Source organism: Felis catus, chromosome C1 (genome assembly GCF_018350175.1).
Source record: "Felis catus isolate Fca126 chromosome C1, F.catus_Fca126_mat1.0, whole genome shotgun sequence".
Taxonomy (NCBI): domain Eukaryota; kingdom Metazoa; phylum Chordata; class Mammalia; order Carnivora; family Felidae; genus Felis; species Felis catus.
The window spans coordinates 177,278,583-177,293,640 of NC_058375.1; the positions used below are offsets into that span (position 1 = coordinate 177,278,583).

At 40.5% G+C, this 15,058-nt stretch overlaps 1 protein-coding gene across 10 annotated transcripts in view; it reads right to left on the bottom strand.

The window, feature by feature from the left end:
• NEMP2 (nuclear envelope integral membrane protein 2) overlaps window positions 1-15,058 on the bottom strand; it is a 123,543-nt gene that overhangs the window by 92,226 nt on the left and 16,259 nt on the right. For 8 of the 10 annotated variants that reach the window (XM_045034148.1, XM_023259555.2, XR_002744889.2 and 5 more), the window contains exons 5-8: window positions 13,861-13,954; window positions 12,658-12,772; window positions 10,392-10,617; window positions 6,622-6,798 (exon numbers count right to left, since the gene is read on the bottom strand). In XM_045034148.1, coding sequence (XP_044890083.1) covers window positions 6,622-6,798; window positions 10,392-10,617; window positions 12,658-12,772; window positions 13,861-13,954 — 612 coding nt within the window. Of the gene's footprint in view, window positions 1-4,107; window positions 5,926-6,621; window positions 6,799-10,391; window positions 10,618-12,657; window positions 12,773-13,860; window positions 13,955-15,058 lie in introns of those variants that run through there. The other 2 variants (XM_023259554.2, XM_045034149.1) reach the window with 1 other exon arrangement.

The following is a 15,058-nucleotide window of genomic DNA, read 5'->3' on the forward strand; positions in this document are numbered from 1 at the left end:
CTTGCAATGTGGCCAGTGCATCTGAGGAATTAGATTTCTCATTTAAATTTAAACAGTCACATGAGGCTCATGGCTACCATACCTGGACACTGTAGTTCTAGAGGAAGAGATCATTTTGGGGTGATTTCTGGGCCTCAGTTCTCTCATCTTCAGTATGAGAGGCTGGACCCTAAAATTATGTTATTCTGTGAAGATGAGGCATGCTGTGTCAGAGCTGAGTACAGGGAAGTGAAAAGTGATTTTCCCTTTAGAAGTTCTGTCCTTTGGTGCGTGGGGATAAGACAAAGCTACTTCGGAAGCCCCAAAACGCTCCTGTGCCATTTCTGCAAAGCTCTAAGATTACCTGACTCAAGAATTCCAAACCATCAAGCAGATGGGGAGACAGTGGGACCAAATAAAGGGGTGAGAGAAAGGGAGACTGGTTTCTCAAGTCAGAAAGTAATTTACCTTATGCCAGACAAACCGTGGCTTAAGAGAGTAACTGGAAATATGTTGATGTCTAGACTGGGGGAGAAATGAGCCCAGTCCAGGTGGCTCTCACTCAGCTCTCATCTGCTTCAAGTGGCTAATGCAAGACCATCTGCACCACTGTGGCTCCAGGAAGATTTTAGACGGCAACCCAGGAACCTGACAGTGCTGGGGGTAAATTGTGGGTTCTGGAGTGCCACTGTCTGGACTTGAGTCTCAGCTCTGCCAGAGGAAATTTACATATATTCACAACCTCTCTGTGCCTCAGAGGCACTGTAAAATGACGGTGATTGTAATATCTGCCTTCAGGTTGTTTTGATGTTGAAACGCAGAGGTACCTGACACACAGTGTGCACTATAAATACTGCCATCGTTGTGTGGCCAAGAGCCCATGGCAAGAGGAGTGCAGTCTCATTTCCCCAACCAGCACCCCGTTCTCTTCATAGTTTGTTAACACTGACATCTATAATAAGATCGCATTCCCCCGGACTACAGTGCTATGTTACGATGTTTGCCGACACCTAGTAAGTTGTACAGTCAAGCATTTGGTTCCAACGTGAATTATAATCATTAAGTTGGTTGCAGATATGAGTTCGTTAAGGGACAAAATTAAGCAAAATATAAGTTGAGCTGAGGAAGAATGACAAGTAACAAAGGCCAAATCTATAGTGTGCAAAAGCCATAGACAGGAGAGGTTATAGGATCTGTTCCACAGTTTCAATATTTCTTTTTTGTCTAAGAGGTGTCAAAAAGATGTAAGCAAGAGTTTTATAATCACTTAACAAGTTACATACCCTCTTTCCAAATTGTCAGCTATTATTCTCTTCACCTGTAAACTTGTATTTTAAAAAGGTCAGGAACTTTTTGTTCCCTGAAAATCTCAATGGGGGTAGGGGGGAAGGGTCTCAAAAAAATAACATGTAGACCAGTGCTACTCAATTCTAATTTACTTTTAGTGTACAAAAGTACAGATTTGCAGTAGTTTGGAGGCGGGGGAATTGGTCCATTGCCCCAGAGTTGGCACACACATAAATTCAGGAGATGTAGTCATCTCTTCAACTGATCAGCCACTTAACTTGACTTTGTTTTTTTAAAGATGGCAGGAAAGGAAATAGCAAGGGCACGGGCCCTGACACACTGAGCCTTACATTCTGATTATACCGCTTTAGCTACATAGGTCCTTTAGCAACCTTCTCCGAGTCTTTCCTCAGTTGAAAAATGGAAATAATGCTAAAGTATATTACAGTGATTGTAAGTCAAAATGAAGAGGCATAGAAAGTGCCCAGTATAGTACTTGACAGATCACCAATAAATGCTGGTTCTCCTCCCCTTTCTCCTTTTGATTATTGCCTTTCTGGAAAATGGACCAAATGTAAAAAATAGATTCTCCCAAATTATTTAAATAATAGTGGTTAAAATAGCGGGTGGCTCGTTGGTTGAGCACCCGGCTCTTGATTTCGGCTCAGGTCATGATCTCACAGTTGTGTGGGGGGCCCCTGTGGGACTCCTTGCTGGGTATGAAGCCCGCTTAAGATTCTCTCCCTCTGTCCCTTCCCCCCTTGTGCTCACATGTGTGTGTGCTCTCACTCTCTCAAAAAAAAAAAAAAATTTAAACAAGGGGTGTCTCTGTGGCTCAGCAGGTTGAGTGACTTTGGCTCAGGTCCTGATCTCGCTGTTCCGGAGTTTGAGCCCCGCATCGGGCTCTGTGCTGACAGCTCAGAGTCTGGAGCCTGTTTCAGATTCTGTGTCTCCCTCTCTTTTTCTGCCCCTCCCCTGCTTGCGCTCTGTCGCTCTTGCTCTCAAAAATAAACAAACATTAAAAAAATTAAAAAAAAAATTGAAACAATAAAGAGCAGCTATCCCATTGAATGTGTCTTCCAAGATGTATCCTACTAAGTATACACTCAGTCCAAATCTCCTGTGACCTGTGAAGGCATCACATTCAGAGACCATAGCAAAAATAGGCAGTTGCCTTAAAATGGTAACTAGATTCCTAAGCCAGAGAAAGACTGAAGATTTTAAGAACGTATCTGAATGAAGAACATGCCCAGTAGAAGGGGGTGGAGATGCTGGTCAGTGACAACAGGCACAGAGAGGAAAAGCTGGCAGGGTCTGCATAAAGGAGGCCTGTGCCAAAAGATTTAGTACCTCATCACGTTAGGGTAGTCCCACTGAGGGATTAAATCAGACTTTTTGGCCTGGTGACATCAAACACTTGAATTATGTAACAAACTCCCTTTGTTCTCTTTCTGCTCAAGCAACCTTATTCCTACTATTTGACCCCTCATAGATCTGTCTTCTGGGAGAGAATCTGCTGGTCTTACAAATTCAAGTGTTTTTATCCTTATGCTAGTTTTATTTTTGGCTGTGAGTCACTAAATACAATGAATTGGCTAACTCATGTGGTAAACTCATCAGTGTCATACCTCCTGGTGGGGGTCTCAGAAGGCAGCAGTGGGGTCACCTACAAACACCTCTCTATCTTAATGCAGGCATCTTCGAAATTCTACATCCATTATGTTATTTATGCAACAGCTGGACAAAAAAGGCTGATTTAAAAAACTGTACTTCTCTAGGAAATAACCTCATACACAATAATCCTTTTTCTTAACACAACTGCAGGGGTCTTAATTTATGAACTTGTTTCAATATATTGATATAATCCATCATCTATTCCAAGCCTCTTAAAAACTGAAATCTCTTAAATTTCTAGATTTTTTAAAAAAGGTCATAAATTGAAATACTGTCCTAAACATCAGATGGACATTCCCCTCTGATTTCAGCCCTTAGTATTATTGGCAAAGTGTACAACCAATTCACAAAGCAATTTTTGTGATATGTAAAATGTGTTTTAAAACATTTAAAAAATAACATTTGAATGATATAATTGTTCAAGCATGGCCCCCTTACGCTAAATCTCACCCACACATTTTGGTGTCAAATAGCCCCAACTTGCTAACAACAGTAAGCTTTTATGAGGCACCTTGCCTAAGCACTAACACAAAGCATCTGTTCTGTTCCATAATTGCACACCTATGGCGATATGAAGCACGAAGCCAACTTTTAACCGTGAAGGGCAGAGCCATTTTACTGAATGGTCATTTAAACAGTTTAAAGGACTTTAAATAACGGAGGGAGAGGGAGGTGGGAGGGGGAAGACAGAGAGAGGAGGGAAGGGAGAAAGGAAAGAAGAGAAAAAAAGCTCTCCTATGGGAGTCATCGGTGTATTGCTTCACGGGGATTAGAACTGTGATCAGCACTATAATAAACCCCAAATCAAATGAACACAACAGAAATACACCAAATGTATCACAACTAATGCTTGTAACTGTTTTGCTTTTCACAGTACTCACATAACAGAAACTGACAAATCCATGATTTCCTCTAAAATAAACCTGAAAAACAGCATCCCAGAAGACTCTTGTACTCTTCCTCTCTTTAGCTGTTTTTATTGTGATGGTCCCACCCAGCTTGACCCACTAGGGCCTCCTTCTGCAGCCAGCCCCTCTTCAACATGGCATAGGTAAGGCCCAGACTGCAGCTGACTGTGCACACATCATTCAGACACACATTCTGCCAAAAACTGCCTCCTGGGAGGTGAACATGGTGAGCACAGCACTGATGCATCTGACACATTCATAATATACCGGCAATAAATTTAATTATAAAAAATTCAGATAAAACTATAACAAAAGTGTCAGACTTGTTTACACTTATAAAACAGTCATCATCATAATCATCATAAATTTGAATGGAAGATTCTTTGATATTTGATATCAATCTATGTGAAAGCACAGATTGAATTTAGTGCATTTCACAAAGACTGCAGAGCTCTTAATACTGAAAGGTGTCTTGTAAAAAGAGGAACTTGTAAAATACTGACACACTGCTTCAAAGAGAAAATATTTGAAAATCAACCTAGAAAGTTCCAAATGGGTAGCCATGCTCTCGTTTTAACAATTAGAAACACTCTACTGATCTTGGCTCAGGAAAGCAGCTCCTAAATTTTCTGTAATGTCCTTCCTCCGTATCCACATCCCTCCTAGTAAAAAGAGATTCCTCATTCTGTATGCCTCTTTAAGAACTCAACACAGCAAAACCTTCTTTAAGTGAATCAATTTAGCACATCTTAACCTTACTTAGATTGTTTTGCCATGTTCAGATCTTTTCTCAGCTCTTAGTTTTGGCCTTCTTTCCCCAGGGTCAAAGCTCAGGGTCATTTCACTCCGGAGAATCAAGAAAAAAATATTTGTTCTCTGAAGAAAGATCACAAGTCTGTTGTGTAGGAAACTGTTACAAATATATATATAACTAAATTTTAAAAATGGACCAGTCAACTCAAAATGTCACAAGAGGTTAAGTGTCTTCAATTGCAATATACAAAAAATTCTAGAAAATAATTCTTTCTAAAATTTATATGTCTATAAAAATCTTATCAAACTTTAAAATATAATCTTAGGAAATGTTCTCTATCATAGTTATCAAATAGATAGTTGTCCATTATTAAAAAATAAAAAAGTCACCAATACTGTGAGATCCAAGGCTGTAGGGAGATGGGCCCTAGGCTCACCTCTGAAGGTCTCTTCTTAACCCTGAGTTGTAGGTAACATTAGGGCTGATGTCTAGTCCCAGTGCTGCCTCTAAATAGCTTTGTAGTTTTGGACAAGTTATTGAACCTCCCCAAATCTCAATTCTGCCATCATTAGCATTTTCCAAACTGCTCCAAGGAATATCAATCTCACGGAAAAGGATTCTGTGGTCAAATTAAGTCAGAAATGGCAGCACACAGTTTCTATCCAGGAGATTGACAACGTGCATCGTCAGTATTAAAGGCTCTGAGAAGTCCTGTGGTACATTTGTTTAACTTTGTTACTATCTTAGTTGACCTCACAATCCCTTTACTGACTAGCACTTATTAGCACCCTGTGGATTATACTTTGGAAAACACTGGTCCAGCATATCTCAGGTCTCTTCCAACACTTATATGCAGTCTTCAGACACAGGTTCTGAGGTTAAGATTTAATGCCTGGTGTTGGCAAGGCAGATGTTCATGTTAACTTGCTCTTTGAAGATCAACATGATTCTCTTGCTCCTAATGAAAGTCTTCATTCAAGGAAAGTGGCAATGACTCTCACAAAATCTTGATGACTACAATAAGTAGCAGAACTCACCAAGAACGAGAAGTTATCTTCAATAATGTTTAGTTTTCCTTTCCAGTATGACTCTTCTCCATAGCAAATGCTTTTGCCACTGTTCCCTAGAACCGTTCTGCCCAATGTTAATAGGATCCTTGCCCTTAGCCCATTTCTTGTCCAGAATGAAGTCAATGGTCATCAGGCAGTCCTCAGGTTAAAAAGCTGTTCTTCCAAGAAGGCGCCCCCAAAACCATATTGCTCTTCATGCAGACTAATTTCTTCAGGCGACAAGTGGCTTCCTCCAAGAACAAAGTCTGCAAATCTAATAAGTAGTTTTTTTGTTTTAAATAAAGTTAATGTTATCACAGAAAGGTTTATGTGGAAGATAACATGTTCTCTTGCTATTTATCCTCTTTTTAATTAAATTTGACTTTACATCAATAGAGAATGGCATTTATACATTGGGTGTAAAAATGGGAATGGCTTAGGTGATCCCTCTGGAGATATTCAGAGAAAGAGCAGAGAAGGAGGCTGACTTACGAGCACTGACTGCTGCCTATCCTAACGAGTCCTGTTTTCTAATTCCTTTTCTCTTGTTAGAGTCATTATTCATTCATTATTTTAGTACATCAATACTTTCCCCCTTCAATGTTTAATTTGAGGGCACTGTTATTTAGATAAAACTATGAAGGAAGGGAAGCAGTAAGGAAAAAGATTTTGGGACAAAGATGTCTTTCCTGGTAAGCTTTGACAATTACTTTCGACACCGGTCACTTCTCATGTGGAAGTTATGTTTACGACCTTCCGTATCAAACATCAGGTCACTATTTGTCCTGACATTAGCAGCTCTGTGCAAGTCAGAGCACTGAAGAAAGAGCAGGGCCACTGACAGTTTCCGCATCATGGGTTCTCCTGGGCAGCAGTCTGTTCCTAATGTGAAGTACCTGTAGCAAACCGTCACAGTGTTTTCACAATCATCCCAACCCCAGTGTGGTCCCGGCGGCTGAGCAGGGCTTACTTGTTAGGAGCCTGGAGTCTGGAGACTACCAGCCACGTGGGGAAGTCGGGCCTGCGGCAGGCTCCACGCAGCTCCTCCAGGGCGCTGCTTGTCTCAGCATCAGCCTGTTCCCGGTATTCATCTTCAGTCAGATACTTAAACACTGGCTTCTTGGATGTCCACCATTTCTTCATTTTCCTAAAACATGTGGCATTTGGTTGCTAGACTCCTGGTCATATTTGACTGCTCAATTCAACCCTTAAGATTTATAAAACTACATTTCTCAGAAAGTAACAGTAATACTTAACTTCCTTGACACCACACTATACTTTTTTATGGTTCTTACTGTGACTATGGAATACAGAACATGCAGTTCAGGCTAATAGTACATTTCTTCTCTTCCTGGACCATCCTAAATAATGTTCTTAGGAATTTGAGACTCAATTTCTGATAGACATGTTAATTGTATTCTCAGTAATTTTCAATCGCACAATCAGATCATTAAAAGTCTGGTTTCCTTATGCTTGGCCTGCTCATTATCTTGGGCACTAACAGAAGCAAATCTTTTGAGATACCGTTTTACAGAGACCTGGTAGAATTCATGGCCACTTACTTGCTAGACCTAAAGGAAAAAAAAAAAAAAAAGGAAGATTTGTGGGATATCACCTCCACCTAGTGGTGGTGATTCTGACTAATCCTAGAGACAGGGAGTAAATACCATACAAAGGTCGTTTGTGTACAATAATTTATAATTCCTCCTTTGCTTACATGCTAAGGGGCTCATTATTGGAATTTTCTTTTTGCATCAGGAAAGTCCTAAAGGGGAGAATCTCATAAAGATGGTAATGATGATAAGGTTTTAACACATATGTTACATTTATCAATGAGTTTTTAAAAATGTTCTTGGGTGGTTTAAAATTTAACCAGAGATTCCCAAATCTGGATGAGTACAAGAATTACCAGGAGGTGGTTAAACATATATTTTTTTGAGTGTTGGGACCTGAAAAGTCTTTTAAAGATTGTGTGGTGGATGATGAGTCAGACTGAGGAACCACCAATATTGTTTCCTTTTCCTTGTCTGAACACCTAGCCTGGTCTCCCTAGAGGAAAACCTCTGGTCTCTGAGCAGAAGACTGGGACACAGTCCTGGCTTTGAGTTTTACCCACTGTATCAACTGAGGCAACTATTAACAGCTCTGACCCTCACTTTGCTCATATGAACAAAGTGAAAGCAATAACATCTACCTCACAGGACACCTGGGTGGCTCAGTGGGTTAAGTGTCCAACTTTGGCTCCGGTCATGATCTCGTGGTTTGTGAGTTCGAGCCCCGTGTTGGGCTCTGTGCTGACAGCTTAGCCCAGAGCCTGCTTCAGATTCTGTGTCTCCCTTGTTCTTTGCCCCTTGTGCACTTTTGCCATCTCTGTCATAAATAAATAAACTTAAAAAAAATTTGTTTTTAAATATAACATCTAAACCTCATTAGGTCACTATACAGGTTAGATGAGATATTTTGTGTAAAGCGAGTGGCCTATAGTAAGTGTTCAATAAGGATAATCAAGAGAGTAGCTACCATATATTAGGATATATTCAAACAGCTCTTTGTAAAACTAAAATACTGTACAAATCAAGGTATTATTTCTCTGGTTTGTTATTTATGTTCCTGTTTTGTTGTTGTTTTGTCTTGTACTTGTTCACGTAATTATTCACTAGCAAAATGAAAAGCTGAAGAAGTTACAAAACATTTTATTAGGTTTGTGTTAACAGAATGCACAGCAAATGCATAAAAGGACCATCACACAGGTAACAGAACACACCTTACACTTGGTGAGGCAGCTGGAGGTTTAAAACAAAAGGGGCCCAAATGCTAACCCGCGTTCCTCAAGCCACAAGCCTGGCAAAGGACCCAGGCCTGGGGAATGTGGATGGCTAGCTCCTCCTAGCAGAGGGACCTCTGGTGGTCCCAGTCACCTTTGGCCTCTGAGGCAGTGCAGAGAGCAGCTAGCAGCAGCCCCTCTGTCCCAGCCTCGCTACCTTGCAGTCTTGCCAACATTCTCTGCACAAGGGCCCTGTCCTGTCACTGGCTATATGTGTAGTAGCAGATCCATAGACTACCAGTTACCAGAGTCTCCTTCCTCTCAGCCAGGTTTACCTCATAAATATTTATTAACACCCTCACTCCCTCACGGTCTCTCTGCCTGACTCTGGGCCCTCATCACCTCTTGCCTGGACCGCTATGATGTCACTGTCCCAGGGCCTCCCGCTTACATCCACCCTCTGTGCCAGAAGGCAGATGGGCCACATTCTGCCACCCAATGAGGTTCATGGTCTCTGCTTTGATTGTGTTAACTGTATTTTTATTTTTAGATTAGTTGCCAACATTTAAAAATAATAAGAATTCACATTCAAATCCGTATTTCCAGCTTTTCTAAAAAAAAACAAAAGATCTGGCAAGGCAGGGCCCATATTCCTATGTGGTAATAATCAGCTCAAGCTGAGTAGTAATTGCCCCCTTACTGATGAGGTTGCATTGTAGAATTTCTCACAGTCCTCATGATGGCCCCACTGACTCACCCCTGCTCAGCATCACCCAGTCAGGACCAGCCCCAAGCATTTGGATTTGTAATTCTGGTCTAGGCAGCAGGCAGAGAATGCTGACTGCATTGCAGAATGGCTTCTTGCCTCCACTATGCACAGGATCAGACTAGATTCCTTAACACAGCCTGTGATGCCTCCACAACCTGGCCGACGGCCACCTCCCTTGCCTGCCTCATGATGCTACCAAACTGGGCTTTCTCCCTGTCAGGGAGGTCCTTCCCACATTTATTCACCCGGCTGTTTTATTAATTCATTAAGGTTCAGCCCAGTAATATCTCTTTCAGGAACTCTCCTGAACTCTATGTGCCATAGTCCCTGAACAGGCATATTTTTAACACTCCAAAGATACAGAAACGCATGCTGATGGCTCAGCAAGTACACCTCAAGGGTAGGGACTATCTCCTTCATCCGTGCACCTGACACAAAAACAGGTGTTCCGGCTCAGTGACTAAGGAGAGACATAATACAGTTGTGACAACAGAAGCTACCTCATCTCTCTTTCTGTATCTTTCAAGGGCTTAAGCCTTAACTTTATTTAAAAAAAATTTTTTTTTAACGTTCATTTATTTTTGAGAGAGAGAGTGAGACAGAGACAGAGTGCGAGCCGGGAAGGGTCAGAGATAGAGGGAGACACAGAATCTGAAGCAAGCTCCAGGCTCTGAGCTGTCAGCACAGAGCCCGATGCGGGGCTCGAACTCATGGACCGCGAGATCATGACCTGAGCCGAAGTTGGACACTTAACCGACTAAGCCACCCAGGCGCCCCTTAAGCCTTAACTTTAAACCTAAAAAAACCCAAAAAGTCCTAAGCATAAACAATACATTCATTTAGCTCTATTTCATAAGCACAACAAATACCTTTAAAGCAATCTTGGGTCCTAATGAAAGGAAATGTAGAATAAAAGTAGAAATTGTAGGCAACCCAGAACCCAAGTAATTTTGCCCCTGATCTTAGTAAGTTCTAGGTGAGCTGTAATTACCTAGTATTTGGGGGGAGACCTCTGAAACATTAATGAAGACTAGAAATGGAGATGGGATTAGATGCTTAAATTCTCTATCCTCTTTCTCTCCCAAATCCCCAGATGAAATGTAGTTAATTGTGAGACTCAATAGGACACATCCAAGAAACTTACCCAAACAATAAAGAAAACCAGAACTCAAAATGTCACATTTACAAGGAGAAAAAAGATACGCACCACCTCATATAAGTGAACGCCTTCAGTGGGTAGCGTAGACTCCTGGAGGCCAGGATGAGGATCAGAGCTGCATAGGAGCCCTGGGGCACGGTGACTCCACAATAGATCAGAACCAGGGCGAGGAGCCGCAGTGTCCACGTCAAAAGAGTCACGCTCCTTTCATCAACCAGGGGCCCATGCTTATAACAAACAGCAAAGCTGAGAAATCCAGCTACCAAAACATAGCCTGTAAAAGCAGAAGAACTTGAAAATCTGAACCTGAAAAGTTATGTGAAAGATCCTGGTAGAGCCTTGACTTAAGCAGAAAACCTTCATTTGTGTTTTCTTTTTCCAAAGAAGTAAGGCTGAAAATCACGTAGAGGGGTAGTTATTCCTTCAATGTGAGATACTGTGCTGACTTTTTGTGATAATTAAGGTTGTCTAATAATAAATTATTATGATATGTATATTTTTTAGTTCAGAGTCCTAGATGGGCAAATGTTACCATAGTTCCTTTGGTCAGGAATAAGCCTCAGCATATGTCACAGTTGGCTACAAACCCTATTTCTCATTTTTACTTTCTAGCCAAAAAAGGAAAATATAGTGGAGGGATCAGTCTATATCCCCCTAATACAGTGCTCAGTTTCTACATTAATAATGGCAGGATGATGAGATATTCTGCATCCTCCCTCTGATCTGATGTGAAATACACATCTCCTCTGATGTATACTATGACAAATGGTTCACTTGTGTCTAAGAAAGCCTCAAGATCTAATTTCCAGTTTAGGAAATACAGGGGAGAGAGGAGCAAGTTAAATTATACCACAAAGGAGTAATCAGAAAAATCCAGACAGTTGGGACACTCTACAGGACAACTAGTCTCTTCACCAGAGCACTATGATGAAAAAAGCAATTGTTATGGATTAAAAAAGACCTACAGGGGCGCCTGGGTGGCGCAGTCGGTTAAGCGTCCGACTTCAGCCAGGTCACGATCTCGCGGTCCGTGAGTTCGAGCCCCGCGTCGGGCTCTGGGCTGATGGCTCAGAGCCTGGAGCCTGTTTCCGATTCTGTGTCTCCCTCTCTCTCTGCCCCTCCCCCGTTCATGCTCTGTCTCTCTCTGTCCCAAAAATAAACGTTGAAAAAAAAAAATTTAAAAAAAAAAAAGACCTACAAGACATAATAAATGCAAAATATGGTACTGGACTATATCCCACCTTATACAGACCAACCATCAAGGACACTGGGGAAATCTGAACATGGCCTGAGTAATTTATGTAATTATTGATTTTTTTAAGATTTAATAGGTATTTAACTATAGAAGAAAATGCTCTTTTTTTTAGAGATGTTTACTGAAATATTTAGAAGAACATACCATGATATCTGTAATTTACTTTAAAAATACTTAAGCATAAAACGAAAAATGAGCTAAAGACATAAAAATCTTCAATTAAAACAAAAATTGATTGCTTCTGTTTTGGGTGGGTGGACTTACGTGAGAAGTTTGGCACTAAGGGCTTAGGAGAAAGTTGACCCTCCCATTCTCCATTATTCCCCAATTAAAACAAATAAATAATTTTTAAAACTTGTTCATTTGTTTTTGCTTTCAGCAAATAAGAACAAGTGGTTTCTTAATAGCTTCTCTGTTTCTGAAAATTCAAGTTTTCATTAGTAATTTATATTTAGGATTTTTCACCTTTCATGCTGAATACACTAAGAAAAAGAAAGAGTCATGATTCAAAGCATAAAAGCAGTCAAAAGGGACAAATACTTTTTTGCTCTTTTCATCATTAGTACAGAAAACTAAGAAAGATGTCATTGGGAAATAGACTAAAATGAGATCTAAAAGGGTTGCCTGGGTGGTTCAGTCAGTTGGGTGTCCAACTCTTGATTTCGGCTCGCGTTGTGATCTCACCGTTTGAGTTCAAGCCCCCCCATCAGGCTCTATGCTGACAGGGAGAAGCCTGCTTGGGATTCCCTCTGTCTCTCTCCTCTCCTCTCTCCCTCCCTCCCTCCCTCCCTCCTTCTCTCTCTCTCTCTTTCTCTCTCTGTCCCTCCCCCACTTATGCTCTCTCCAAATAAATAAATAAACAAACTTAAAGAAAAAGAGAGATCTAATGAACTGAAATCATCAACTGTGGGAATAAAATAAAATGTTTTTAACAGCACTTCTTAGTTCAAAAGGAAAATTTAGATGCTAGAGAGAAACATACTTCCAAAGGAAGGCCTCTTAGTTATACTTTCAGCTTTGTCAATAATACATATATATATTTTTTTTTTAATTACCTACCTAATATATATATTCTGTTTTCATGCCATAGCCACTTCAGATCTTCCATCAAATGGCATACAACATAAACTGAAGCAAACCAACAACCAACCATTAGAGCCCAAAAGGTGCTATACTGTGTGTGAAAGAGAATAAATGACACAGGTTTTGGTTCATTCACTCTCACAAAAATAGGAGGAAACAAATAAACCCTTTATATTATTAGAAACTTCTACATCACACTGCACTGAGGTCAATTCAAGGTGCTCTCTGGTGTCTTGTTAAAGTTATGGCCCATGAACCAGCAGCATTGGCATTACCCGGGAACTTGCTGGAATGCAGACTCTTGGGCCCCATGGCAGACTCCCAAATCACAACCTGCATTTCAGCAGGATAATACTCAGGTAACTTGCATGTATACTAAAGGTGGAGGTGGAGAGGCACTGTTTTAAAAAATAAATTTATCTCAAAATAATGCCAGTGTTGCAAGCTTTAATCAGAGTATCTGCAACATTATCAACATTAACTAATATTTATCCTCAACTAAGTGCAGGGCATTCTTTCATTAAAGGTGTTTCGGGGAACTAATAATAATGAAGAAATCCCCAGTTGTAGCAATGCTGTTACTCAAGGCCTTGATGGTTCAGCATCACAACATTCCTCAGCTCTGTCAAGATAAGAGAAATTTCTACTCAGCATAGAATCAGCCCCCACCATTCCTAAGAAAGATCTACTACCTGAAAGTAAAAGGGCCTTGGGGCGCCTGGGTGGCTCAGTCGGTTGAGCGTCTGACTTTGGCTCAGGTCATGATCTCACAGCTCCTGAGTTCGAGCCCCGCACCGGGCTCTGTGCTGACAGCTCAGAGCCTGAAGCCTGCTTCAGATTATGTGTCTCCCTCTCCTTCTGTCCCTCCCCTCCCCGCACTCACACTCTGTGTCTCTCTCAGTCTCTCAAAAATAAGTAAACATTAAAAAAATTTTTTTTAAATAATAGGGTCTCAAAAAAGTATCACCAAAAGTTATATTTACTTAAGGGTATACATAATAACAAATAAAAATGGAATCTCTAGAAAAAGATACATTTTAAAGCCAGTTTTGTAATACAGTATAGAAATACAGTTTGAATTTGGAACTGTCATAATCAATGTGATTAACTTTGATCCATTTTTCATGTCTATGAGATCATGGTTTCCCTCTTTTATTCATTTATACACAGTAGGCCTACCTTAGGAATAAACCTTTTGACCAGAAGCAGGACAAAGACTAACGTCATTAGAACACCTAGCACGGTCCCAGAAGAGTAAAAGAAAATAGGACTTCTGTCAAAACAAGCAAATAAAAGCCATTTAAATGCCAAGCAGCACTTTCAGTATTAAAACTGTTTAACCTGACGATAGCAACTATAAAGAATACTAAGAAGAAAAACTCAGATGTTAGTTTTAATTAGATCCTATACTCAAAAAATGAAATTTCTATACTTGAAATTTATAGTCAATAGCTTGCCACTAACTCAAAACAAAATGTCTGAGTTATCTATGTTTAGAATCTGATCCAAGAATAATTACTGAGTGCCTACCATGTAGCAGGCACTTGTCTGAGAGCTCTGCATGCATTCACAACAGCCCTGTGAAATAGTTATCCATGTCAAAATTTTACAGAGGAGGAAGCTAAGACACCAAGAAGTTAAAGACCTTCCATAAGTCAGTATCTGCCAATTGGAGGATTCAGGTTTATAGCCCAGCTCCTCTGAGTCCACGCTTTACTCTTCAGGCTATGTAACTAACATTGGTTTTATAAAGGCCATGGATTACATTAAACATACTTAATTGCACCACAAGAAAGATGAACAGTATTAAGAATAGCAAGCTAAGAAGTAAAATATTAATAGCACTGCTAGGAATTTACCCAAGGGATACAGGAGTACTGCTGCATAGGGGCACTTGTACCCCAATGTTTATAGCAGCACTCTCAACAATAGCCAAATTATGGAAAGAGCCTAAATGTCCATCAACTGATGAATGGATAAAGAAATTGTGGTTTATATACACAATGGAATACTACGTGGCGATGAGAAAGAATGAAATATGGCCTTTTGTTGGATAAAGAAATTGTGGTTTATATACACAATGGAATACTACGTGGCGATGAGAAAGAATGAAATATGGCCTTTTGTAGCAACGTGGATGGAACTGGAGAGTGTGATGCTAAGTGAAATAAGCCATACAGAGAAAGACAGATACCATATGGTTTCACTCTTATGTGGATCCTGAGAAACTTAAGAGAAACCCATGGGGGAGGGGAAGGAAAAAAAAAAAAAAGAGGTTAGAGTGGGAGAGAGCCAAAGCATAGGAGACTGTTAAAAACTGAGAGCAAGCTGAGGGTTGATGGGGGGTGGGAGGGAGGGGAGGGTGGGTGATGGGTAT